General features: G+C 35.0%; 1 protein-coding gene across 6 annotated transcripts in view; it reads right to left on the bottom strand.

The window, feature by feature from the left end:
• Nucleotides 1-438: 438 nt before the first annotated feature.
• Nucleotides 439-27,440, bottom strand: part of Sec71 (ADP ribosylation factor guanine nucleotide exchange factor Sec71) — a 140,624-nt gene continuing 113,622 nt past the window's right edge. For 3 of the 6 annotated variants that reach the window (XM_081746165.1, XM_081746166.1, XM_081746163.1), the window contains 6 exons: nt 25,221-25,444; nt 20,585-20,707; nt 15,790-15,936; nt 12,808-12,985; nt 10,509-10,765; nt 439-3,653 (listed from right to left, as the gene is read on the bottom strand). In XM_081746165.1, coding sequence (XP_081602291.1) covers nt 3,510-3,653; nt 10,509-10,765; nt 12,808-12,985; nt 15,790-15,936; nt 20,585-20,707; nt 25,221-25,444 — 1,073 coding nt within the window. In that variant the 3' untranslated portion in view covers nt 439-3,509. The remainder of the gene's footprint in view (nt 3,654-10,508; nt 10,766-12,807; nt 12,986-15,789; nt 15,937-20,584; nt 20,708-25,220; nt 25,445-27,440) is intronic. The other 3 variants (XM_081746164.1, XM_081746168.1, XM_081746167.1) reach the window with 3 other exon arrangements.

A 27,440-nucleotide genomic window follows, 5' to 3' on the forward strand; every position in this document is an offset into this window, starting at 1 on the left:
TGCACCGCGTACATCACGGTGGTACTGCAACTTGCATAAAAATGAGACGCTCGCCAATCTATTGTTCGATTTTGTCAATTTGAGGGAACACGAAGAATTCAACCATGTCTAGGTACAAGCTGCCTGTAATTGTCCTTGCAGAAAAAAAAGTACAACAACTTGGTCATGAAGTGACCCGCACCACACTTACACAAGTCACGCTTACGCATTCTGGAGGTATCAAACGAAACTTACGCTAACCAGTTACCACACAGTGAAAGAACCACTCAGTTAACATAAAAGGTTTCAATGTTATATTATTTTAAAATCCCGGCATTCTTTATTCGATGACCCTGTATTTGATCTCCGGAAAATATTTTTCAGTTGAGGGTTACTATTTTCTCAGACAATCATAATTTGATTCCATTCAAAAATGAGGTTTGAATACCAAAATATCTATTATGTTCATAGTTTTTATTTATTCTGCCATTGACTATTGTTTGACAGTTTGGTGTGTATGAATCATCATCATTATTATAGTTCAGGTTGTAATATGACTTCATAGCATTGTGTGTTATGAATATAAATTACGTAATGTTTCAGAATATGAAGTGTTTTGAATAAATTATTGAATGATATATGACATAGAAAAAAAAATGATGAGAAAATGCGACATTTGTTACATTTACATATATACCAATAGCGTACCAGACTTTTTTTTTTCTAAATCCCCTTCTTTTTCTTTTAAAATATAAAATAAACATTATTTTTGTTGCAGTCTGTACACAATTCCATTATTATCTGTAGGAAACATTTGTTTTTGTTATAAAACTCTCTCATTAAAATTAGCAACAAAATATACAACTACATATTCTAAAATATTAAATGGTGATTAATTAGATAAACTTAGAGTTCACTCGAACATATACTACTAGCACTTATCCAGTCTTTGTTTCCATTTTCTATTTTTTCTTTATTTCTTTTGAATAAATTTCTTTCAATACAAATATCAAGTGGCAGGCTGTCAGAATATTTTTTTAGCATTAAAAACGGCATATTTCACAAGTTCCCATGCACTCTTACTGTACAATTGCATAGAACCACTTTTTTTTAAAAAAAGATTAAACTTCTCTTCATTAACAGAACAAATTAATGGATGTATAAGAAATTTAACTATTACTTAAGACTACTAGTTTTTTTGGTGCATTTATCTACTAACATAATCACTTGGGTATTTGGGGAAACTTTGTAATCACTGACTATCAGATTTCGGAAGACTACATGAATGCATTTATCTCTACATTTCATTATCTCTTCTTTCAGTGATAACGTAAAAAAAATAAATAAATAAAATAAAAATAAAAGATACGTTCTTCAGCATTTCTACAATTTATCCTTATTAACCTAAAGCAACGTCTCAAAATAATTATTTCATAGAATAGTGTATTGCTACACACTTAATTTGCAGAATTGTCCGAAAACCAAAAACTGAATCAACTTACAGCATAATCGAATATTATGACAGAATTTATGGAAACAAATGTCTTTCGAATTCTTTACACAAACCTTAAGTAACAAAACAATATATATACATAAATGAATAACCACATTACTTTCCTTCATTTTCTAGAATAAAAGTAATATCACTGACTGTGTACTATATTTCTTTCCTTTTTACATATTATATATATATATATTCATATATTCTTCTCATTTGCTAGTGCTTTGTCTTTTACTAATTATTCTTAAGGCTGTCAGATGTCGGCACCATCTTTCATTTTTAGTTCATTGATGAGGAAAGTGTTTTCCTTTTTTCCCCTCTCATTTTGCTTATTATTTTTACACGTTTCTTGTATGAATCTTGCTTTGTAAGCGAGATTAGCTTATATAAATACAGGGTTAGCATAAATGATTCGTTCGTTTTGAAAAGGCTATATTTTCAAAAATATTACACGCACACTTATGACAGATATATGAAAAGAACCACAAATTCACCAAGTTTGTATTGAGTAGAGTTTGGCAACCCCTCATTGGCACATCCCAGTCAGGGGCGGATCCAGGACCGACTTCTGGGGGGGGGGGCAGTAGGTTGTCATACTGCTACTTTTAAGGGCTCCGAACTTTGGGATGGGTTTTATTTATATATATAAAATAAGAAAGCTTCCTCTCCTGGGGGGCGATCACCCCCCCTGGATCCGCCACTGATCCCAGTTCCTGACTACCTAACCGATGAACTTCCGCATCGCTGGATTGGACGTATTGGTAAGAATGACCTAGATTTTTTCCCCTGGCCTCCCAGGTCTCCTGATTTAACGTCCTACAACTGCTTTCTGTGGGAGTACGTTAAGGATCTTGTTTACGTACCTCCACTACCACAATCCTTAGTCGAGCTCAAAGAACGCATCAATGCTGCAGTGCAGACACTTGACAGAACTATGCTACAAAATGTATGGAATAAGCTCGAGTATCGTTTGAACGTATGTCCTGTCACCAAAAGGGCACATATTGAACATTTGTAGAGGGTGTATAAATTTGGTGAGTTTGTGGTTATTTTCACATGTCTTTCATGTTTGTAGTGTAACACTTTTGAAAATATAGCCATTTCAAAACGAAAGAACCATTTACGCTAGCCCTGTATACTTGAAACTTTTTAATATAATTGTAAATTATACATTATCCATAAACTGATATATAAAACAAACTCACAATTAAAACGCAAGGGGAAAATTTAAGTAACTTTATGGAAGAATTAAGAGAAATCAGCATATTAAAATTTTCTTCCTTTCAACGAGAGGAAAGTGAACTAAAAACAGCAGATGGTGCCGGTATCTTACACTCTTAACTTAGAAAACTTCGCACAAAACGAACTTCATATATGTATATATAATATATTTTAACAGTGCACCAATGTATATTACAATCTGGTGAATATAATTTGTTTCTTGCTATTTACAGCAACTATAATCCATTTTTTGAAAATACCCTATAAATTATCATACCTCCTGCAACTAGTAACAATTTCTCTTATAAGGTTAGTGATAAATTATTATTTTTATATATATTTATATATGGAACATTTTTCAGTACATGGGCATCTGCCAACTGCTTAATGCGCAATTGACTAGCATCCTGTACAACACAATAATCACTCACTATACATAATAATTCATATGCACATACTATAAACAATTTTGCATATGTGTGCATATGCTATCCATTCATCCTAATTTACACGCACGCTCGCACACACACACACACACACACACACACACACACAATCGGCTATAAAAGAACACAACATTTGAAAACAATGTAGTATACTTTTACTCGTGTCTTCATATTAACTTAATATATTACACAATTAATATGCATTATGCCTTTGTTTTCCAGTCTTTCATAACTATCTCGTTTCAAACTATGCACAACAGTGTTTTAACGATGCTTCTTGCCCCCTAGCTCAACGGCAAAAAACTTACATTATAGGACTTGTCAACAATTTCACGTTTTGTACAAAGATATGATGCGAAATATCATGGTCCTACTTTAGGAGTGATGCCAAATACAGGTCCTATTCGCAGGAAAAACCTTCGTAGCACGGACCTCAATTCCGGCTTCAGATCAAAACACATGATCTCACATAGAAGTGGATAGTAGTTTGATGCATGTGCTGCAAACTGAAACAAAATCAAACACTTAACTTAGTTTCAGTTATTACACAATACAGTACAATGGCAAAATAACGAAATTTTAAGAACCTACTAAATCTACATTATTTCAACATGAATTTACAGACAAAAAAACTTAGTATTTTTAGATGAGTCTGAAAACAGGATAGAGTGGACAATTTATCATGATACACCCTTGTGAATTTTAAACTAACATATTGAAAAAGGCTGAAATTTTGCACCATGCAAATATTAATAGGGAAACATTATTTAACATACTCTTCACTACCACCAGGTTTTTCAAATAGCATTACGTCACGTCATCACATACTTAAACTGTACAGGTAAATCCAAAACTTACAGTATCATATTTGTTGTTCAGTATTACAAACTGAGAACGCTACAATATCACAAACATCCAAACTTTGGAGACTTCTGCAACAATAATACCACAAGTACATGCGAATGTATATCTAAATACTATAAATTTTATGTCTATTGAAAACCATCTGCTATGTAATTGGATGTGGCACTTATCTAAGCAGTTTTTCGAAATACAGAAGTTGTTTCCGATCTATGGTGATGAAATTACACACCTCGCGCAGCACCACCAAGCGGGAAGAGAAGGAAGCTGCCAGTCGTGTGAGCACCTTGGACTATTGACTGTGCGTGACAGGTGTGGTAAGTGCATATTGAGACAAATGCCGCCGAAAATAAATGCTTATTAGGAAGACTAGGCTACATAACTGCCCTTTTCGTATACTTACAGTGTTATTATCAAACTGCAAGGAGCGTGGATTCACTGTGTCCAAAAAGGGCATATCACGGAGGTTGAAAGGAGCAGGTAATGCGAGCAGAAACAGGCCACATCCGGCCTGCCACTAGTCGCACACGAGCTACAATTCGAGAGGTCGGGGCTCTGGTTACCAGGGAGAATCCACCCACAGAAAGGAATATTGCGAACCGGCTACAGATCACTGAAAACAGTGCACACTATATATTCACCGCGATTTGAGGTTGGTAAAGCGACGGAATAGGCGTGTTTATAAACTCTTGTAAAAACACATCCAAGAACGTCGCACCAACTGTCGAAAGATGTATGAGCAGTACCTGGCCGGTGAAAAGTGGAAGTTTGTTGTCGAGGCATATGTTTATCTTGATGACTGTCACAAGCCATATGCTTTTTTTTTTTCCTCGATTGACAGGTGCGAGGGACTTTCAACCAGTCTCTTCCTCCAACAATGGCAGCAGAAACTGGAATTGGTGCCATTCTATTCACAGACATTCTAGTCTCTCGATGGACTTTTGTGCCTTCGACCTCCTGAAACGAGCCTTGTCTCAGAGGAGACCCCGCATCGTTGAAGGGCTATAAAAAGCCTGTCAGGAGGAGTGGCTGACATGACTACAGTGCGTGCCAATCTCTTAACAGTGAAAACTTTGTCGGGCAATTGCCCAGATGCACAACCACCAAACAGAGAACTCTCGATGGTGACGATTTCTCTTGAGGTACGTGCAGTTTGAAATCGTCAACATAGATCGGGAACAACCTCTGTAAAGCCTTGTAAAAACATTGAAATTTCCATTTCTTTGTTCCAATTTACTTGATATGAGTCATATCATGATCATAATATTCATCACTAAGGTATTTTCGGTGTGCATTGTTCTGTCCGTCTCACTTGCATTATTACTGTTGTAGAGGCCTCCAAAAATTAGATGTTCGTAATACTGCAGCGTCCTTAGTTTGTAGCACTGAATAATAAGTATGTTATTGTAAGGTTTCATTTAACATGTAGATTTGAAATATGTAATAACCTGACATAGTGCCCTCTGAAAGAATACAACTTTATATTGGGTCGGTAACACTGTTAATCTAGTGGTATTTCAGAGTACAATGTCTCCTGTAAATATTTGCAGGGTACAAAATTCCAGCGTTTTGTGTATCTATTAGTTTAAAAGTTATAAGGCAGGATGAAAATAAATTGTCCATCCTATATATACACGGTCGACAAAAAAATCTCCGGTATTTGGAGAGGGCGTTGTGTAAGTTGTGGTGGGGATACGGCAACCCAACGGAGACGGAGGGGGCTAACGATCGATAGCGGTATACGTGCAATTTTCACAAGTCGCGATGGCGTGGCGCAGTTAGCATCATGCGTTTGTTATGGAGGAGTATATCCGTAATGATGGTTCTATGATTACTGCTCAGCCAGCATTTCGCATTTGGTTCGGACTTGGCCGACATGATTCTGTTCCGGATAGAAAAACTGTTCAAGCTTGGGTATCAAACGTTAGAGCAACAGGTTCTGCACTGAGAAAAAATCGCCTAGTCCACCTGTTGTTACAGTCCGAGGTCGCCCAGGCGATTTTTAGAGCAGAACTTGTTATTTTAAAGTTTGATACCCAAATTTGAATAGTTTTTCTATCCGGAACAGAATCATATCGGCCAAGTCCAAATCGAATGCAAAATGCCGGCTGAGCAGTAATCACAGAACCATCATTACGAACATACTCCTCCATAACTAACGCACGATACTCAGCGTGCCACGCCTTCCATTATTGAAAAATTGTATGTATACCGTTATCGATCGATATCCTCTCCGGCGCCATATCCCCACCACAAATCACAAAGCGCCCTTTCTAAATACGGGAGGTCTCTTTTGCCAAACCCCATATATATGAACCAATACAGTATTACAGTATGATGTACCATCACTGCAAGAAGTATTTCAGTAACTTTTTAGTATACTGAACATTTACATTGTACACAATGTTCTGAGCTTTTATTTTTAGAAAAAGAATGTGATTTGCTTCTGTACAATCCCAGGCACAAAAGATAGTGTCGCCAACCACCGCACATGAATTCAGCACAGTTCTTGCATTAGCAAATGCGCAAAGTTTATTTAACGGAATAACGCTTATTGGTTACCTTCAAATCGCTATCCTGCTCGACCGATCGCGTAGATGTATGAAAAATTACTATCACATCATCTGAATAATAAAATAGTGTAATAAGAAAAATATTTGTATTATAAAACAGGATGAATTTCAACTATATTTTGAAAAAATGAAGTTAAATATAGGCAAATTATTCGTTATACTGGAAGTTCAAAATTTGGTTAAAATGAAATCCTTTAGCACATACTAAATAGGGAAAACAGTTTGGTAATTCTGATTATTTCGTTTTACTAGCATTTGTCGCAGCGACATTTTATTTTTCGGTGCAAAAGAAAGATCTAATTTTACGGTTTTGTGATGTAGATGAAAAAATCTGGCAAAGTGAACTAAATGAAAACTGTATGGGCAGCTTTAAGGTCAGGTAAAGTGAAAAATGAAATGAAATGAAATCTTTAGTTTTACGTCCCACGCTTATGCCGGTTAGGCTAAAGGAGACGGTGATGATGAGAAATTAATGAAATAGTGGAATGAAGAAAGTGGGAGGAAACGGGAGAACCCCGAGAAAACCCACGAGCACGGTGTTTGTCCACCACAATTTCCACACGGCGCGAGCTGGGATCGAACCAGGGACCCCAAGCACCGGAGGTGAACGCTCTACCACTGAGCCACCGCGCCCCCAAGGTCAGGTAAAGTGATATACAAATGCTTAATGATGTAAAAGAAAAGTGGCAGTAGGGTTTAGTTTCAAATAGCAAGAAATAAGTAAAAAACTGGAATCATACATATAAAGCTTTTTTTATTATTATTATTATTTTCTTATCGAAACGCAGAGCGTTGGCTTGACTTACTTAGGTAACTGTAGGGGGAAGGGACCGTACGCTACTTGTAATTTTATTTCCGAGAGATGAACTGTTTCAAAATTTATGCCACAAAAAAACCTCAGGAACCTCTAAAATTAGTCAGATTCATCTACGTTCAAATTGACGTTATTTGTCGCGGGAAAACGACTGAACAATTTCAAATAAATTTTGCAGCATAGTTAGTACTTGGTTTGTTTTTAGAGTTTTATCAAATCAGTTTTATTAAAATGTGTATCCTAAAGCGAGGTGGAAGAGGTTCAAAATTTATGCCAAAAATAGTGTGTCTCACGAGTCCCTCAACTGTTTACAATTAATTGGCTGTAAACAGTTAACAGCTGGTACATTTAGACTTCTATCATTACTGGTACACTTTAATTGAAATGTATATCTTAAGGGAAGAAGGGAGGCGGTTATTTCTTTAGAAAGAATAATTACTGTACCATTTTAAGGTTAGTGTAAAGGGACAAGTTTTGCCGATAGATGTCACTACAATCTACGTATCTCTCCCATGTATTTTTTACCTTTCACGAAAATTTACAATTTCTTTTACAAATTTCAACGTAGAGAGTTCAAATTTTTAGAGAAGGAACTTCATAACCTATCAAAGGGAACAATCCGTGCCGATTTTTTATTTAGAATTTTCTTTATTGTTGAAACAGTTTCATTGTTAAAGATTTAGATACCCATTTCAACAATCAAGCAATTTCAACAATGAACAAAATTCTAGATAAAAAATCGGCACAGGTTATTGTCTTCGATAGATTATGAAATTCCTTTTCTAAAAATTTGAAGTCTCTAGGTTAAAATTTGTAAGAGAAATCGTAAATTTTCGTGAAAGGTAAAAAGTATATGGGAGAGATACGAAGACTGTAATGCCATCTATCGGCAAAACTTGTCCCTTTAAACCAACCTTAAGTACATTTCTGAGCATAGCATTTCGATCGAGCTCGATTTTAAAAGTTGTTATAATTTGAGTAGACCGTTGAAATAGTAACTGGAACAAGATAAAATAAAGTGTACATATTTATTGACAGAACCATTGGGTTACGTATTAAATCGATTAGTTGTAACATAATCTTCATTATAATTGGCATTGAACTGCACTATATTAGTCACAACAATTAATATTAGCACAGATTCAAATTCAGATTACCGGACTTAACCTATTTCTAGGGATTCTTAATTTGGCTATATCAGACCCACACAGTGGTGTAAGCAAGAAGAGTTTTAACACCTCTTTGGACAAGATGATATCTAAAAGTACACATTTAGTATATATCAAATTGGGAGCTTAACCTCCCCCTCTTCCCAAACACACACACACTTAACGAAGTTTTGAACTTTTACATACGCCATTGGACTTACTTGGTCTTACAAAGAACATTCGTGAAATGCCTGACTGATTTTGGTATAAAATAACATACAATGGAAAGCTGAGCTGTAATCAAATTGCTTATTGTACTAAATAGTAATTATAGCTGCCTACAGCAGTAATTATAATATTTATGATCATGGACAGATACTGATTGAGGCGTTCAGTGTACAAGGTGAACAAATCCACTTTTTAAAATTATTTTGAACATATTTCATCTTTAAGTAGTGTATCTGAAGCTCCTTTCGGAGCTTAAAATCGTGTTCAGATATTGAAAATATTACTGAACAGTATTTGGGAGTGGAAAAATTTACATCTTCGGTGTTTCAACTAACATTGTCAGCACCATTAAAAGTATCACATTCAAATGGAAAAGTAGCTTTTATCCGGGTATGCTTAACCGTGTTATTGAACATAAGAGCACTGAACTGATTATGGACAAGCGTGGAGGTTGATGATAAGAAATTTTCATTTTATTAAATGCAAAATCTTCAGGAATCACTAGTTACAGATCATGATATACATTCACGCGTGTAAACCAATACTATGAAGTCAGACACAATAGCTTTCTACTGCACTACCGCAACAGAATTATGCTGCACACACGGCTATTTTCAACTGCTTACCATCAGCGAAAGAGTCAGTACAGACATTCTTGACATCTAGTGAGTAATTTAAGCCTATTTACAAAAGATGAGAATCTGCTAGGCATTTTGCGAACGTTCCTCGTTAGACATATCACTTATTAATACTGTAGGAAGGCGTCAAAGCTCAAAATCAAAACGGCAGTTTACCTTATCAGTCATACCTGTATATAAGGACTGGCAGTTGTGACAAAATGTCATATTATTATTATTTCAAGAAATCATGAATAAATGCTATTTATTGTGATCATTGGGCGTATTTCCCATTTTATGGTTGTCGCTTTAATTTTGTTAATCTTTCTACCGGAAATACAAGGTAACCAAAAAAGTTCTTGTCGTTTTTGACGTCTCATTAATGATGCGCTTACAGAGGAAACGAAATGACGCACGTGCCTGTCAAGTGATCGGGAGTTACTCTGACCATCGATTTTTTTATTTTCGGTTAGGTAACAACAAAGTTGTCTATCACCCCGTGTAATGCAAATAATAAAAACCAAACTGTACGACAAGAATAGCAGAAAAGTTAGAAAAAATAAACTCACCCAGCGGGATTCGAATTAGGTTCAAAAGTATTGAATCACCACAAAAATACCCTACTTAACACGCATGGCTATCGGAATATCTGTGAAGTATTCTTCCAGTTGTACTGATGGAGAGCAAATTCCTTAACAACCCTTCTTCTTCGTTTTCTTTTAATTACTTGTATTTCTTGTTTTGTATGTGTGTGTGTTCTTTAACTACAACAAAGTCCTCTGCATTTGCCAAGGCATTATTTTGTTCTAAATGTACGATTATGTTAAGTAAACAGAGGAGCTATTTAAAACAGCAAACTGTGAGCTATGTTCGGAAGTCTCGTTATTTTTCCCCTATTACTTCGAATCTATTGTTGCGGAACTGACTATTTTAAGGCACTTTGAAAAATTTTCACGCTCAATTATGTTTTGGAGAAGTATACACGATTTTACCCTTCTTGCCTTAAGAATAGGCAAAGATTTTTTTTTTTTTTTTTTTTGATCGAAATATACATATATACACACACACTGGCATGTTTTATCTTGGAAAACTTCCCTATTATTATAGAACTCGTACTTACCCTTTCATCTGACATCTTGAAAATTCGAGTTAAAATAAGAAGCAAAAGGCAGGTCCAGGCATCGCGATGCGCTTCTGATTGTAGACATAGGAAGTACTCCAGGCCTTCTCGGCACACAGATATTAATCTTTCCTGAATTAAAGGCCAAGCATCCTGACGAGTTTCATCATTGTACATTTTGAACAGGATTCGTAAAACGCAAGCTAAACTTTGTGTTTCCTGTTTAAGCAGATTTGGTTTCACATTTCCTTTAAAACCTGTTGGAAAAAATTAAAAATCCTCACTGAATACAAATGTAATTTAATTAACACATATTATACACTAAGTGCTACAGTCCGTTAAGAGTATTAAGTTACCAGTCGAGAAATATCTGGTCAACACGTAGTTCCATGGTTCTTATATTTGTCTTTAGATACCGGAATTTACAAAATCCTTCGTGGCTATATCGTTAGCGTTCGGCGTGGTAGACCCAGATTTGATTCCCAGTAGGAGCTTCTGTTGTTTCTGTCATGTCCGTGTTTTTCTTATAAAACCTTATTCTAATTACTTCTAATGTCTACGAAGGCTCTTTATATAAACATATTCCCGTTCTTCTATCAATTTTTAAGTTACCTAACATTCGGCAGCCATTACCAACCATGAAACATCAACTGTGTATTTAAACAATTTAAATTATACATTCCATATCTCATTCTGTTTTCAATTATCAAACATGTCAATCATATTAATTAACTACTAACTTGAATAATGTTCCGGGGCCGCGGTGGCTGTGGTACAGCATTCACTTCTGGTACAAGGGTTTCTGGTTCGATCCCAGCCCGCGCCAAGTGAAATTTCTGGTGGACAAACACCGTGTGCGTGGGTTTTCTCGAGATTCTCCCGTTTCCTCCCACTTTATTCATTCCACCTTTTCATTCTTTTCTTATCTCCTTTAGCCCAGTCGCCATAACCGTGGGACGTAAAACAATGATTTCATTTCAATTTTTGAATAATGTTTCTTCCAATTGTATTATTATTTTTTTCTTCTTCCCGTATTTCGAATGCACTGTTCGGGCATTCTTTCTCAAGGCCACAAGGTTTAAGTCGTTATTTGCATAGTCTTTACAATGTTCTTGCATCTCAATAGTGGTGTAACAAAAAATATATTACACAGTATAATTACTTATACTTGTAATTTTGTCTATCTCTAATACATAATTAATTAGCTTTTATGTTTGCAAATATGTTTTTAGACTAGTGCACTATTACTAAAGCCTGTATTTTTGTTTTAAGAATCCTTGTTCCTCAAAAGTGACAACATCCCTCCACTCAACCGACACTGCTTCAATTTACTATATGTACAAGGTGGCCAGGTTAACATTGCTTCTAATTTGGTGAAATGTAAATCCAATTTTTATAATTTTGGACATTGTTTTGTATCTACCTAAGTAGATTATAATCACTAATAAAACCATCTTTAATTGTTACATTAATTTTTATTAATATAATTGGTAATAATATCCGTCTCTCTCCAGGTTGCCTTTCTCAGTTTTTAACAATGGAGTTTCAGTCTTTATATAATACGCTTTGAATATGCTTCTTTCGGTGTTCGAGGTCGCCTAACGTAAAGCTTCCACTTTGACTACTGAGTGTTTAGTAATCTGTAAATGTTTTGACAACCTGAAATCGCCTCTTATTCTCACGAGATTCTCTGATGTCTTTTGTCTTAATCCCTTAGTTTTTCTTTTTGTCATCTCAATGTAGGTGGCGTCACGTGTACAACAGGCCTGATAAATGCCTTTTTTTCTGTTTTCCGTAATTTATATGATGTATTTGGAAAAAGTCCACCTAGTGTAGATGTTAAGGGCGTATTGTTTCTAAGTCTCCATTATCATAGAACTGTAACCATTTATAATATCCAGTTTGATAATTTTGTTTGGTTTCTCCTTCTTAATCTGTATGCTCTAATATACATATTAATCCAAATGTTTGTTTGGTTTGCCATGGATGACCTTTTATGGACGTTTTATGAACAAAAAATCACTTACTTGAGGTTTCATATATACTCTTCGATTAGAACTTACTAAATTTTCCATAGAAGGTAACACCCCATAAATTAATAGAACTGTTTTTCTCTAATTCATGCGCGAACCTAATTTTGGTGTCTACACCCTCTATTTATTCTAACAGAAAGTGCAATTGTTGGTCATTTTTATAAACCATAAGCGTATCATCAGCATATTGAAAATATTTAATGTACTTCAATTCTAAAGCTCAATTTCCATTAGTATATTTTATGATTAGTAATATCTCGACTCACCTGCTTTCCAGAGAAGATTTCGTTGCTCATGATTTAGATTGAATGCTTTCGCAAATCGATGCGATTGCAGAAGGCAGTCGGTTAAGAGTATAAGATGCTCGGACTTGAGGTTAGGATACATCCCTTGCTCTTCCCGCTGCTGTCCGGAATTGCCAGCTTCCACATGTAGTAAATCTGCCTGTTAGCAATTAAACCACATTCTGATTAATTATAACACAGTAATCTAAATCAACTGCTATTGGTTTCATAGGATGCATATTCATTACTTATTTAAAACCAGTTCAGAATGCTCCAAGAGCATTGCCAGAACGAACTTAAAAAGAATTAATTATTCTTATTAACTTGTACAGGCTTTATACCAATTGTTCTATGTACTTTATTATTATACTCAGTAAACAATTCTTGTAATATATCTATTCATTTATAATTTCCTTGAGTACTAAACTTTTTTAAGAATTCTGCTAAAATGTTCTACGATATGTTGTTTGACGAAGACAACAAACGTTACAATTGGATTTAGCAGATATGCAAAATATTGCAAAACAAATAATAATAATTACAAATGTATATTATGTTGTATTGATATTTTTTCACGATATGCATATTGTGTTCCGTTAAAAACAAAGAAAGGCCCTGAAATTGTAAAAGCAATAACAAAAATAAATAAATAATTACGTAAATAAATCAAGTTGCCCGTGTTTAACATAAAAGCAGATTTAGGTGGTGAATTTTATAATCAACATACACAACGGCTGTTTAAAGAATATGAAATTAATCATTATAATGCTAAAAATTGGAAAAAAAAATCGCAAGATATCGTGGAACGGTGGCTAGTTGGCCAGTGGTCACCGGTTACTCGTATTTGGTACCAAAATATTCATCATCATCTTAGGTATTGATCAACACCAATATGATCTCTCTATGACTTACGGTTCCCGAGATATGGCTCCTTAAATTTCCCGAAACCGGAACTCTTTTGGTCAATATCTCCGGAACGGTAAGAGTGATGCAAAGAATTCTATCAGTTCTTTAGATAGTTTTTGATGTTCTATCGAATGAAGGGCCCAATATTGAAAAATTCGCAAATAATAGACACACACATATAAACATAAAGAATTTAGTAACGGACTTTTTAAGTTCGTTGAAAATTACTTATTCCAAAAGCACTCATAATTGTCTAATTGTGTACGTTTCAAAAAAAACCTTACGTCGTCTGTGTAATTACATCTCATCGCATATTCTTCCGAATATGATTACTTTCCTTAATTTCATAGATTCGAATATCTCCGTAGCCGTTTCCCCAAGTGAAACACAAAATCGAATCACTGTTCGTTACTTCATTGTAAATTCGTGACACAACAACGTTGAAACACGACAGTCGCATGTCTCTACTTAACACTGACTGCCCTAATATACATCTGTTGTTTACATTTGCTAGTTAAAGCTGTCAATGAAGTTACAGCGCTGACATCGTTTATATGCCAGAAAGAAAATCAGTCCCGGGACTTTTTCGAACAGACGGTGTAGATAACGGTTACTTAAATAAATAGTGAAAATTGATTAAAAAACTACATCAGTACTGACACAATCACCACGAAAAAATATCAACGTAAGTTGAAAACCTTCTCTTCCCAAACAAACGAACTCAAACTGAACCTCGCCATTTCACATCGAAATCACCGCCACTTGATGAGTCATGGTAGCAATACACAATCAAGGTGTATATTCACTCCTCTTCTTCCATCTGTTCATATCTTTATACTTCATTTAGCTTTGTATTTCTCTTTCTCGTTTATTTTATTTTATTTATTTTTTGTCGTCCGTGAACAACACACCAGGGTATGACTGAAAGCTTGGAACTGCAAGGATTATTCAAGAACCAGAACATAACCCTTTATTTGGCCCTGTTCTTATAAGCAACACTGCTTTCTACTGTTATATGCACGATTGATAACTTCAGTGATTATTTAATTGACATTATAGCTTCCATACAATATTCACATAAGTGATATGCGGATCCTAGTTTAGATGGTTTTAATTTTCGCCAATAGGAGACAGTACTGCAGAAGAATGATTTCCGCAAAAGTTTGTTTATTTGTGATTTTAATCTGTAGAAAGATATTTCAACGAAACTGCTGCTAATTATTCCTTGTAAGAAATATTCCTAATTATAATTGACCATATTGCTCACTAGTAACACACGATTAGCTATTTTAAGGCAATATTGCTTGGATATAAAAATATCCTGCATTTTGTATGCAAAATATAAAAATACTTTAAACGTTACGAAATCACAGCCAGGAAGACGTGCCTGAACTATAAAAATAAACTAAAATATTTTCACGAGAATTTCTCAACGCTTGTCAATTAAAGGGTTAAAGTAACTGACATTGGGTCATTTTGGCATACTGTGTCCTCGTAACACGTTTTTTATAATTAAAAATTGATTGTTAAAAAACCTAAAGCAATCTCCTACACGAAGTTCTTTACAACAATCTCTAGAATAATCGTTCCAATAAAAGCAAGACGTACCAACTGTGATCTCGACTGCATATCTACACTTAAATCCCTATAACTCGTTTAAAATATACTAATCACACAATAATTACAAATATTCACTTTAATATCAAGACCCGTATGTAATTTTATGTTGAAATTTCTCTTAGCAATATCCAGTATGTATCCATATTCTTCAATTCAATTCTACTGTAACAAATGAGCTTGTGAAATAAATTGAAAAAATTATAGATAATAAACTGAAAATCGTGTAAGAAAATTACATTTAGGTAAAGAGAGTATTTCTTTTTTTCAATAATCGTACGTCAGTTTAAATATAAATTTAGCTACCTGTACTTTTGCTGCTTGATGATTTCAATTTCACTGAAACAAACTCAGCACAATGTCGATTAAACGAATTTACAATTTTGTTGCTGCTGTTATTACTACATCATGTATTTATTTATTTATTTTAATGGTACCTACCTGAGCAAGAGCCAAATTTTCTGCATCCTCTTTTCTTGACGTGGCAGGAAAGAAAACTATATTATCTATTGTCTGTATCAGTTCTAGTTGTACAACGCACTTGATGAGAAGACCCGTAAACAGTTTGTAGTCTTGGCCTATTTGCTGCTAAAAGAAAAAGCATTACATTATTAACTACCTACATCTGGTTGTATGTAAAGAGGAAATAAATGACCAACAGATCTTAACGGCATTTTATGTACAGCTGACTCTCATTAATTCGAACAAACGTCTATAATCCCCTTTAAAACTATACTGAAAACAATGGTAAAACATTGCGGGTAAATCGAACTTTTGAACAATTCGAAGGAACGAAGTTTAAGAAGTTTTAGTGTTGGATACATCGCAAACAGAAGAGTGCAATTACAAATGGTTTTCAGTTGTCTAAAGGCAGCCTAAGGACAAGTAACACAAAAACAAAACCTATGTGATGAAGAAGATAAAGAAGAGATCAGCGACGAATTAAAGAAACATGTCTCAACTTTATCTGAACTTTCGAAATGGTTGAAAATTTTGAATATGATGATATATTCTTAAGATGTTCCAAATATTACCAGTAACGTATTACGCACAATAAATGAAATTAAAGATTTTGTCGTCAGCGTAAAAACAGAGGTTCGGTATGCTAATTTAGTGTATGTGTACTGTACTTGAATGTGTGCTTTCCATGTTATGTGTGGCTTAATTTATATGCAAATAAATGACGGTTGTTTATCTGCGGTATTATTTCACGCAAATAATATGCCCCCTTAAAGAAAAGGTATACTGCATATTATCTTTTCTCCATGTAGGTACAGTAGTTTTATTCGCTTAGGTATTTAACAATATTTTTTTTTTTTGGGGGGGGGGGGGTAATTCGAATTTTTTTCGTGTTTCCTTTGACTTCGCAGCAACAGAAGAAGAAAATGGCTGCCGAATTCTTCCACGCTGCAAATAGTTAACATAAGAAGGATTCCTTGCGTACTGCGAGTATTAGTATGTATTTCTTCGTACACATTAGTCACATTTTCTTTTTCCATCAACCATCAATTGACAAGATCGTACTAAAGCAAAACCTTTGTGAAAATAGCGAATAGTTTGTCAAATTTATTGAGTCCTTCCTTATTACTACAAAATATCATTCCAGAAACATCTAACTTACAGACTATAATGTGCTTTAGCATGCCATCCACACAGATACTAAGAAGCACTGAACAAGTCTATTGTATTTATGACATATCCATCTACTATAACTCCATAGACATCCAGAGTAAAAAATGCATGACTGCACTGTGAATCGATCACAAGTCTGGTTTATCGTGCCAGTGTTTTCATCATTGCGCTACCCAGTCTGGCTCACGACATGCCACATATATACTGCTTCTAAGATCGACAGATGCTGAGCCGTACTGCGCACATGAAATGTACACCACAATCTTGTGATTACACAATTCATTGCCTATGTTAATCAATACCTATGACGGCTGAATTAGATTTCCGGTTTTTTTCTCATACAAGTAGCATCTGTAGAGGATATAGTGTGAGAAATGAAATGAAATGAAATTTTGAGTTTTACGTCCCACGGTTATGCCGGTTAGGCTAAAGGAGACGGTGATAATGAGTAATGAATGAAATAGTGGAAAGAAAGTGGGAGGAAACGGGAGAACCCCGAGAAAACCCACGCACACGGTGTTTGTCCACCACAAAGTTCACTTGGCAGGAGCAGGGTTTGAACCCGAGACCCCTAGCACCAGAGATATAGTGTGAGAAGATCACATGTTTGCTTCATATTTAAAACTTGTGAATATTAGTCCGTTATTCGATATTGAAATACAAATCTTAATAACCCTTTTTTGAAGTATGTCTAGGCTGACGATGATGACGATGTTCTTCGAAAGTACTTCCTAGTGATGAGATTTGTTTCTTGCAGTGACTATTAGCCTTTTACTTACATTATTTCTATTCTTAATAATCCTTATTCAAATGTGGTTACATTAAGTAGTTCCCAGTTTTCTAGCTGCTTTTCGGAGATTAATTTTTATTAAGTGAATCGCACTTTCATCTCTAGAACACCATTTATTTATCGAATACTTTTAAAACAAAAAATAATACGTTAACCACGTTAACCTTCAACTGATACCGTAAAGTTAATTCTGAATGGTGAACGAAAATGGGAGCAGTGTATATGAGCACTTGAACTATATTATTCAGTGAAGTGGCACGGATATTCATACATCCGTTACTTCTTTCAGTTGCATTATGCCAAAATGAATATTTTGTCACGTACAAATATGCTTACTTAACTCTTTATAAAGTGACGTATAATTTACATTTACGCTACATTTAAAGACAGGCTTAGAGATACATGAAATAAATATCTCAGTGATACATGAAATAAATATCTCAATAATTTCACTCTAAAACGCACTGTAGAATCTAAAGAGTTAAACACATCAGAAAATTTTTAATGTAGCTTCTGCTGTTTCATTTCAGAAGACAAATCCTTTCAAACAATTTTCATATATGACTTATTACTTTGCTGAAATAAGAAATAATAATTACATTCTGATTTTTTCTTTCAGCTATAAAGCAGACATTTATCAAAGCTATCCAGCTAGTCTAAATATTATATTTACATCTAACAGCGTCAAAATTAATATGCAAATTAATCACAGTTCCTTATTAGTAAAAGTCATAAAACCGCAAAGTTCCAGAATAGAAGTTTTGGGAAGTAATCTTAACATTCGCTTGCATTATACATCCTCCAACTTCTTGTATAATGATCCAAATAGAATATGCAGTGACGGACGCTACAAGACACATATTACATAAATAAGTGGAAAACTTATCTCTGTATCTTAAAGACTTTTCTTTTATCCTTTTTTTTTTTTTTTTTTTTTTTTTTTTTAATTTATTGCCCAATAACGGTTCTCTTTGAAACTGTCTTCTGTCCACGTTATCCTTGTTGCTTCCTTATATTATTATTTTCGAGAGTTGTTTTTCTATTAAAAAAAAAGAAAAAAAAAAGATCATTCAGAAAAACAACATAGTTTGAGTATAATTTATTACTACCCCGCACCTATTCACTTTTGAAATTCTGTTCAATTGAAATCTCCCCGTCACAAAAAAGTGCAGGTAGTTAACAAGTGGTACTTAAACTACTGTTTTTCAGACAATCTTCTTTCCTTTTAATGTTACAGGGAAACAGCTCTCGAAATGATAACAAGTAGTGTATGTATACTGTTAGGAAAAGACAGAAAGCTTCTAGCAAAATCAACACTGTCAATTATTCTTGGCAACGAACATCGTACTCTTTAGCGCCACGAATGTTCATTTTCTTCATTTTCTCGAAAACTACATATGTGAATTTACCCTCAAGCATGTTAGATTGTTTAGCTCAATGTTATGTATTGTCTAATACATATCTTACATCTGAACAACCTTTAAATTAAACAGAAATTAAAATTTAAGAGTTAGTTGTAAATTTAGGCTCCATCGCACTAACAAAAACCATGCACTATTGCCTTATTAATGTCATAATGAAGAGCTTAATGAGGTATATTTCCGTATCACATGAAATGAAATCTTTAAGTTTTACGTCGCACGATTATGCCGATTAAGCTAAACGAGACGATGATGATGAGAAATGAAGGAAATGGTGGAATAAAGAAGTTGGGAGGAAAGGGAACAACCTCGAGAAAACCCATACACGGTGTCTGTCCACCACAAAGTACACTTAGCGCGAGCTGAGATTGAACCAAGGACCCCATGCACCAGAGGAGAACGCTCTACTACTGAGCCACCGTGGCTCCTATTTTTTTTTATCACTTTCACCACAATAAGTGGCAAAGTGGCAAAAATTTTAGGTTTACACATTAATCAGTTTTTCATTTTCTCGATAATTACTCATGACATTTTATAATCTCTCATATCATTTTGTTCAGCTGAAAAGATCTATCTGAATACCACTCATTCTAGCTTTGGAACTTCTTGTATAAATTAATAGACAAATTCTGACCAAAGCATATATTAACTAATAAATAATAGCGTTACAGTTTCGGCAAATTAACTTTGCCTTCATCAGACACATCAGAATGTGTCTGATGAAGGCAAAGTTAATTTGCCGAAACTGTAACGCTATTATTTATTAGTTAATATATGCTTTGGTCAGAATTTGTCTATTAATTTATAAAAGATCTATCTATCGATTGCCATGTGCCTCATCTTTGGGCAATCTTTTTCCCGATAAACGCTAATAATTATTGCACAATGTAATTGTAACAAGTAGAAGGTTCCGAAGAGAACGGATATTATACAAGAAACAAAAACAGATTACAGAGGGGAGTTCATCATTTATATGATCCAAACAGTTTAAATATCGAACATTTTACAAGAAGTTCTAGGATATGTAAGGTACTGGAGTTACAATGATTCCATCTGTTGTGCGATTTTAGTATGCTGATAAAAAAATAGTTAATACGTAAGTAACAATATGCTAGTCAACCACTAAAAAGCAGCTACTCAATAGTTAGTGCATTATTAGAATGATATTAGATCTTGTGGGATTTGATTAAACCATTATCAAAACAGAACGTCAAACGCACACCAATCTTGTTTAAGGTCTTAGTAAAGAAATACGCATGCTTTCTAGTTCTGCAGGTATTGTAGTTAAAAAAAACAAAAAATAAACGTGCTTTCGGTGATATTTGTGCGACCATCTGCATGCTGTCCAAAAGTATCTACAATGCACTACGACAATATGTACCACCAGTCGTACCTTTCCTTTACTTGCCCTGAAGTCTTCAGAGGAAATACTGTTTATACTTTGGACGCTGTACGAACTATTCGTTCGTTTTAGAATTCCCTGCAAACCTGGATGACCAGAATCTCCTATATCATTCTAAATTGAATAATAAAAACGAGAACAAGACATGAATTCGTACTACACAGCCATGACCTTCAGTATTATCACCATGCAAGACTCAACTTTACAATCACTTTTATGGAAATCAACGATTTGAAATCAATGTAAGACAGAAATACAGTTAGCTGTCGACTTACTACCAACTTCAGTTCCGATTGATAGGCCGTAAGTCGATTTGGTCGTAGCTAGGCCAGGTGGTAGCCTACCATATTTTAAGGATCAGACTTTTTTCAATGAACCAGGAAAGACTTCCCAAAACTAGTCACGGAATATACGAGTTTTGCTTCAATCTGTAAAATCCGGGGACTGTCCCCGAAAAAATGGAGACTTCTGGTAACGTTACTATAAAGTACAATACAAAATACTACTTTGCGACGATTTAGGATACAGTTACACTGATCACAATTCACTGATATCATATACAACCGTGTTTACATATTTCTACGATCTTAGTAACTGCAGCTTTTCTATATTAGTATCTCTTATTATTGCGTTATACTCTTATTATTATAGGTCGTTGATAATAATAATCACCCAACTTAACCTTCACAACTGGTCGTAAGTGCGGGAAATGGTAGGTCGACGACTAACTGTATTATTAACAGAAGTCAAAAAAGCCGGTAAACTATTATTTTTTAATGAAACAACCAATGTGAAAAGGGCTAAATAGACCTATTTCAATATCTCCATTTCGATTAAGTATTCCCTTATCTTTTCTCTTATTGTTGTACACTACCGGTCCCAAATTTGATATTTATGAACAAATATTTTACTTCCTCCGTTACAATTAATCACGCTTTAAAATTTGATTCTTTCTTCATTGTTACTGACTCTTCAACACGCTCTCCAAACTATCTACAAGTTATTCTGTAAAACCACTTAAACAGAAATCTTATCAATAAGCTTAAAATATATTTACACTGCTCTTGAGTATCATGTTATACGAGGGATGCTGACAAGTTCTTAGCCCCCGCACTTCCCGTACTGGTTAATTTGATAACAGAATTTCTTAAAGATAGTTCTTTTTCGGATACAAAGCACAATTTTTATGGAGATCTAATATTTTTTTCCTTTTCCTTTCAAGTCTAAGAAAAAGTCCTGTCATTAACTGATGTAGGATTTTCCTATATTTAACTAAGAGCGATTATCAACTATCACTTTGTACAAAAGAAAGCTCCACAGAAAAGTCATGAGACTATGATGCAAACATTAGGAGACATGGCTCCTATGTATGTGACTGTAAAGCATTGGTGTTTCAACTTTAGACGTTGAGATTTTGACACTAATGATGCGTCTAGGAATGAAAGGCCGTATTAAGCGATCTAGTTCATGACAATTTTAACTGATTGGCGTATTTCTGCTAAGAAGATTGCTGGAGACAATACACACGTCCAGAGAACAGACAAAAGGGGCGAACTTTAACGATAATGCGCATGATATATATAATTATGTTCTTAAAATTGAAACCAGTAAAGAGAATTTGATATAAATGTTGCATAGTACGAGGGGGAGTCAAATGAAAACCATAAAAGTAGAAATAAAAATCCACATATGACGCCAGTGAGCTGTAAGTTGGCATGCCTGTTTACGATAGTATGCCGGATGTCTCATAGGTGGCAGCAGCCGGCAGATGCACAAACACCGGCGCAACAACAGTTCCAAAATGGCAGCCCCACTAGCCTATTGCACCAGCGAGGAGCAGCGTCCTGTGATTCGGTTTTTGCGAAGTGAAGGTGTGAAACCGATTGACATTTTTAGGCGAATGAAGGTTCAGTATGGAGATGCGTGTTTGTCACAGCCACAAATCTATGAATGGTGCCGGAAATTTGCAAATGGTGTTACGTCTGTGGCCGATGCTCCACGCCCCGGCCAGGCTCGGCGCGTAGTGACTCCAGAGACCATTGCAGCCGTTGAAGCCACAGACGTAACACCATTTGCAAATTTCCGGCACCATTCATAGATTTGTGGCTGTGACAAACACGCATCTCCATACTGAACCTTCATTCGCCTAAAAATGTCAATCGGTTTCACACCTTCACTTCGCAAAAACCGAATCACAGGACGCTGCTCCTCGCTGGTGCAATAGGCTAGTGGGGCTGCCATTTTGGAACTGTTGTTGCGCCGGTGTTTGTGCATCTGCCGGCTGCTGCCACCTATGAGACATCCGGCATACTATCGTAAACAGGCATGCCAACTTACAGCTCACTGGCGCCATTTGCGGATTTTTATTTCTACTTTTATGGTTTTCATTTGACTCCCCCTCGTATGAATGTAAGTGTGAAGATGAGGCAACATATTCGTCTGCTTCGAAAGATATAAAACAAGGGGTTAGTGCAGTGACAGAAATTTGAAGGAAAAAGCAGTTTTCCAAATTTTGCTATTATTTACACATTCTTGATATGCTAACAAAATAGGACCATACTTAGAAAAGTTTTTACGACAGTCAAGATACGCCCTTGCATGTTCAATTGTCACTGCGCAGGAGCGTGTATGTAGTGCTCGTCGTTGCCATTCCGAAGAGCAACAATGGGATATAGGAAACTACGGTAAATACTTTTCAAAATATGGTATTTTTGACTGTTTGAAAACGTTAACATATCAACAAGGTATAAAGAACTGGAAAACTGCTTTTTCTTTCAAATTTCTGTCACTGAATTTACACCTTATATTTATATCTTTCGAGCAACACTTATTGATACTATATAACATTTATATCAACTTGTCTTCACTGATTTCAATTTTAAGGAACATAATTAGACACATTATGTGCACTACGTCTCAGATCTCGATTCAACTGTCGTTAAATTTCATGCTCACGGCAGGAGTGCTTCTGACGCACGCTAACATATTCTCTCATATGACTCTTTATTCTTCATTATCCAGATATATCTAACTGCATCCTTTACACAGCTGCAATTTTTATATTGTCAATTGCAGCTGCGGATACCTGTTCCTTCTACATATACATAAAACCTATGTTTATGATATAAAACTGAATTCCAACTCTGAATTTACTGTATTGACCCTACAACAGCTAGTGCATAAGCAGCATCCAAACATTATTTTTTCTTACAGCATATATATCTAGACTACTATCTTCAGAATCTTCCTTATGTCTATTTTCATTTAGGGATATGAACCACCTCTACACACACTATAACATTTACAATAGTAAACAAAAGACAATGCTCCGTACTCACCCCAACAATTATGAAAGTAGAGGAACGTTTCCAAGGATTACGGTCCTCATCATTAGCTTCTGTAAGTCCGGAAAAGGTTGGCAACTACACAACTTGGCGTCACAGAGCACTATCTACACAAATTCACGCCACAGAAATTGTGAAGTTGCTTCCAATTACTTTTTTTATCCCTGAATTTTTCCACGTTTTTTCCCGTTTTTTAATCTTTTTCAGACTATAGAAGCTGATGATGAAGACCGTGATCCTGGAAAACGTTCCTTGTTTACACGATTATTGCGATAAGTATAAAGTATTTTCAGTTTCCTACTATTGTGACTATGTAATCTATACTGTTACACTAACATTCACTTTATCATACGTTCAGAGGATTCTACCCAATGAATATTAAACTTGTATACAAAGTAAAACAGCAATGCAACCATTTAGAAACAAAAAATCAAATTCAAAATGTTGATATGCTGTTTCACTTTAAGAACGAAAAGAGCATTTTTCATCTTGTAAATGACGTTTACATGACAAAATAATTTTAATACAGACGTTCAGCAAGTTTTAAGTAATACAAATGGTCTACTACTTTCTTTGAGAAGCTATACAATATTTGTATATTGTATTATTTACCAGTATTTTTCGATACATTCTCATAGTAGTCTTTCATGGACCTGTTTCAAACAACTGCACCTTCGCGATAATTGCGAAGATGTTTTGATCATGTCCACCAATTTTCAGTATGCTATTTAATATCTGAGTTTCAAATTTTCACTGAGACAAATAGGCAAACGGTTTAAAAGAATCGGATACATGAGATAACGAGATTATTAAAAATTCACTAACCTTAAAACTATAATACGAAAAATCTTTAAACCTACATTTTCACCCACATGGCTTACAATAATAGGATGTATTCTTTCAATTTTTTTAGTCTTTTAAGTTTAATTTTAAGATTTGAAGGTTTATAACGTTTTTTAACGCAGCTCTTTTCAACTCTTCAGTTTACCTTTAAACCCTTGATAATACTAGGTATTTCCTAGCTAAGATATGGAAGTTGATATTGAACATCCTAGTGGACATTACAGGGCACACTAACTAAGTGATAGTTCGATATTTCTCTACTGCGACTTCATTGTAACATAAGAACTGCCTACCTTTTAATGATGTAACATTATTAATATGATGTTAATAACCATATTCGAATATATATATCACACTTAAATATTTATAAATAATCATTTAACTTTTCACAGACTGTAACTTTTATGAAGTAAAATTCCACCCAATTCATTATCACATACCTGATTTGATGGGAAGTAATCACTATCGCTATCTTTACTATTTTCAATATATTCGTCCTTTTGGTCAGGTTTCCACGTAAGCAACGTGTGCGGAATTGTAGAATTAAATATATCGAGCATGCATTGACATGTTTTGTCCCACGTCTCGTTGGTAAATTTCATTCCATTTGAAATGACTAGATTTTCCAGACAATTTGTTCCTGATCGTGCCAGTTGTTCATTATCTGCAAAGTAGTGAATATAATAACTAGTAAAGTTCGTTTGTTTATCAAGATTGAAGAAGTATACAAAATTATAATAATAATAAAAGAAAAGTTGATACGAAGTCACATTACCGTCATAAATGAGAATGCACATTTCACAGTCTTTTAAATGTTATAAGAATTGTTGTAGCACATGCTTTTGGGAAATAAACTCTACAATCATACATAGTTTTGATAGGTATTCAGCGGCATAATAACACATGTGTAAAGAAAAAAATGAAAATGAAATCTTTGAGTTTTACGTCCCACGATTATGCCGGTTAGACTAAAGGAGACGGTGATGATGAGTAATGAATGAAATGGTGGAATAAAGAAAGTGGGAGGAAACGGGAGAACCCCGAGAAAACCCACGCACACGGGGTTTGTCCACCACAAAGTTCACTTGGCGGGGGCTGGGATCGAACCCGGGACCCCAAGCACCAGAGGTGAGCGCTCTACCACTGAGCCACCGCGGCCCCACATGTGTAAAGAACAAAAATAGTTTGGCCAGCCAGCAGGAAATTTGTTTTCATTTTCTCAAAATTAGCTTCACAGAATGGCCCCCCTTCAAATGACGCGTTCAATAATAATCCATCCAGTCACATTGAATAAAATTAAAGTTTCAGTTATTCTGTTGTAGCTTCCACTGTAATCAAGGTACGAAATAATAACTCATTCTGTTCATAATCGCTTTTTTATTTTAATTAATAAAAATTCGATTCGACGAAAAATTAATTTGACGATGTGTGTCGTGGGTGCAAGGTGGAGCTAACCTCCTTACCAAATAAACGTGGCAATGATCATGGAGTTAGAAAGATGGAACAACCACCACTTGTAAGCTTTTACACAACTGAACACAAACAAAAGCGAGCCTAATTACTGCACCATACATAGTTTTTGAGATCTAGCATGAAACATAATCCAAACATTTAATTTTTTCCGGACTACAACCATCGTCATGCACGTGCTTTCTTATTATTTTTACCATGCCCTCATTCTTTTCTCCATGTAACATCAGTCATGATTTTTTTTTTCAATAGTTTATTCACATACAGAATTACTTTGTGGTATAAGCAGCAGTTTTTAGCACTTTGCCCTCCTGAGATATTACACCCCAAAAATGACATCAAAATCACAAACTTCAACTTTCGGATCCCCACAAATCTACAGTGCCAGTAGAATCATAACTGTGGATATTTCTGCAGACTCTTTACATGCAGTAGTATTCAGCACAAAACTTATGAACCCCTCACTTTATGCCATTCCAAAATACAGCCCCTTTTAAAAGTGTAATTTTCTGTAGTTTTCCTGGTGATTTCATGTATTGGTTTGCAACCCTGCATATTTATTTAGATGCAAAAGTTTATATTCTCTGTGTACCTCAGTCTTTCCTGTAAACATTCGTTTTTGTTTGGTGTTCGTCTGATTCGTACGTCCTGAGCAACTGTAGTTTTCGTAAACGCTTACAAATGCAAAAATTTTCACTCCATCGACAACAAAGATGGCTGCCATTTACGAACAACACTTGCACATACGAAAACGTGAATGTTATTGACCTTCTCATACACACGGTTCGTCACACACAAATTTTTATAATTTTCGGAGATGGTCGAGCAACCATTTTTGGACCACTTCAGACGGATTGACCCATTGAGTACTATTTCACCTTTCTACGGAGACGATGTAACCTTGAAAGATACAGGCTCAGTGAAAACGAAAACGTTATTGCATGTACCAAAACAACTTTTAAGACGAAATACACGGTAAGAAGCTGAGACTGAATGGCATCTCCATTTTGCACAAAATAAAAAAATACACTAATGGAGATAAGTAAATGTTACTGCTCTGAGCAAAATTTCTTATCGTCGCGACTAATATGGAAGAAACTACAAACCTATAAAATACCTATTTGTGCCCTTTATATTGTTCGAGTGCGAAATTGATTACTAACCAGCAAATGGTTTTCTGAAAACCATTT

The sequence above is a fragment of the Thermobia domestica genome, chromosome 18, assembly GCF_964235325.1.
Source record: "Thermobia domestica chromosome 18, izTheDome1.hap1.1, whole genome shotgun sequence".
NCBI classification, from domain to species: Eukaryota; Metazoa; Arthropoda; class Insecta; order Zygentoma; family Lepismatidae; genus Thermobia; species Thermobia domestica.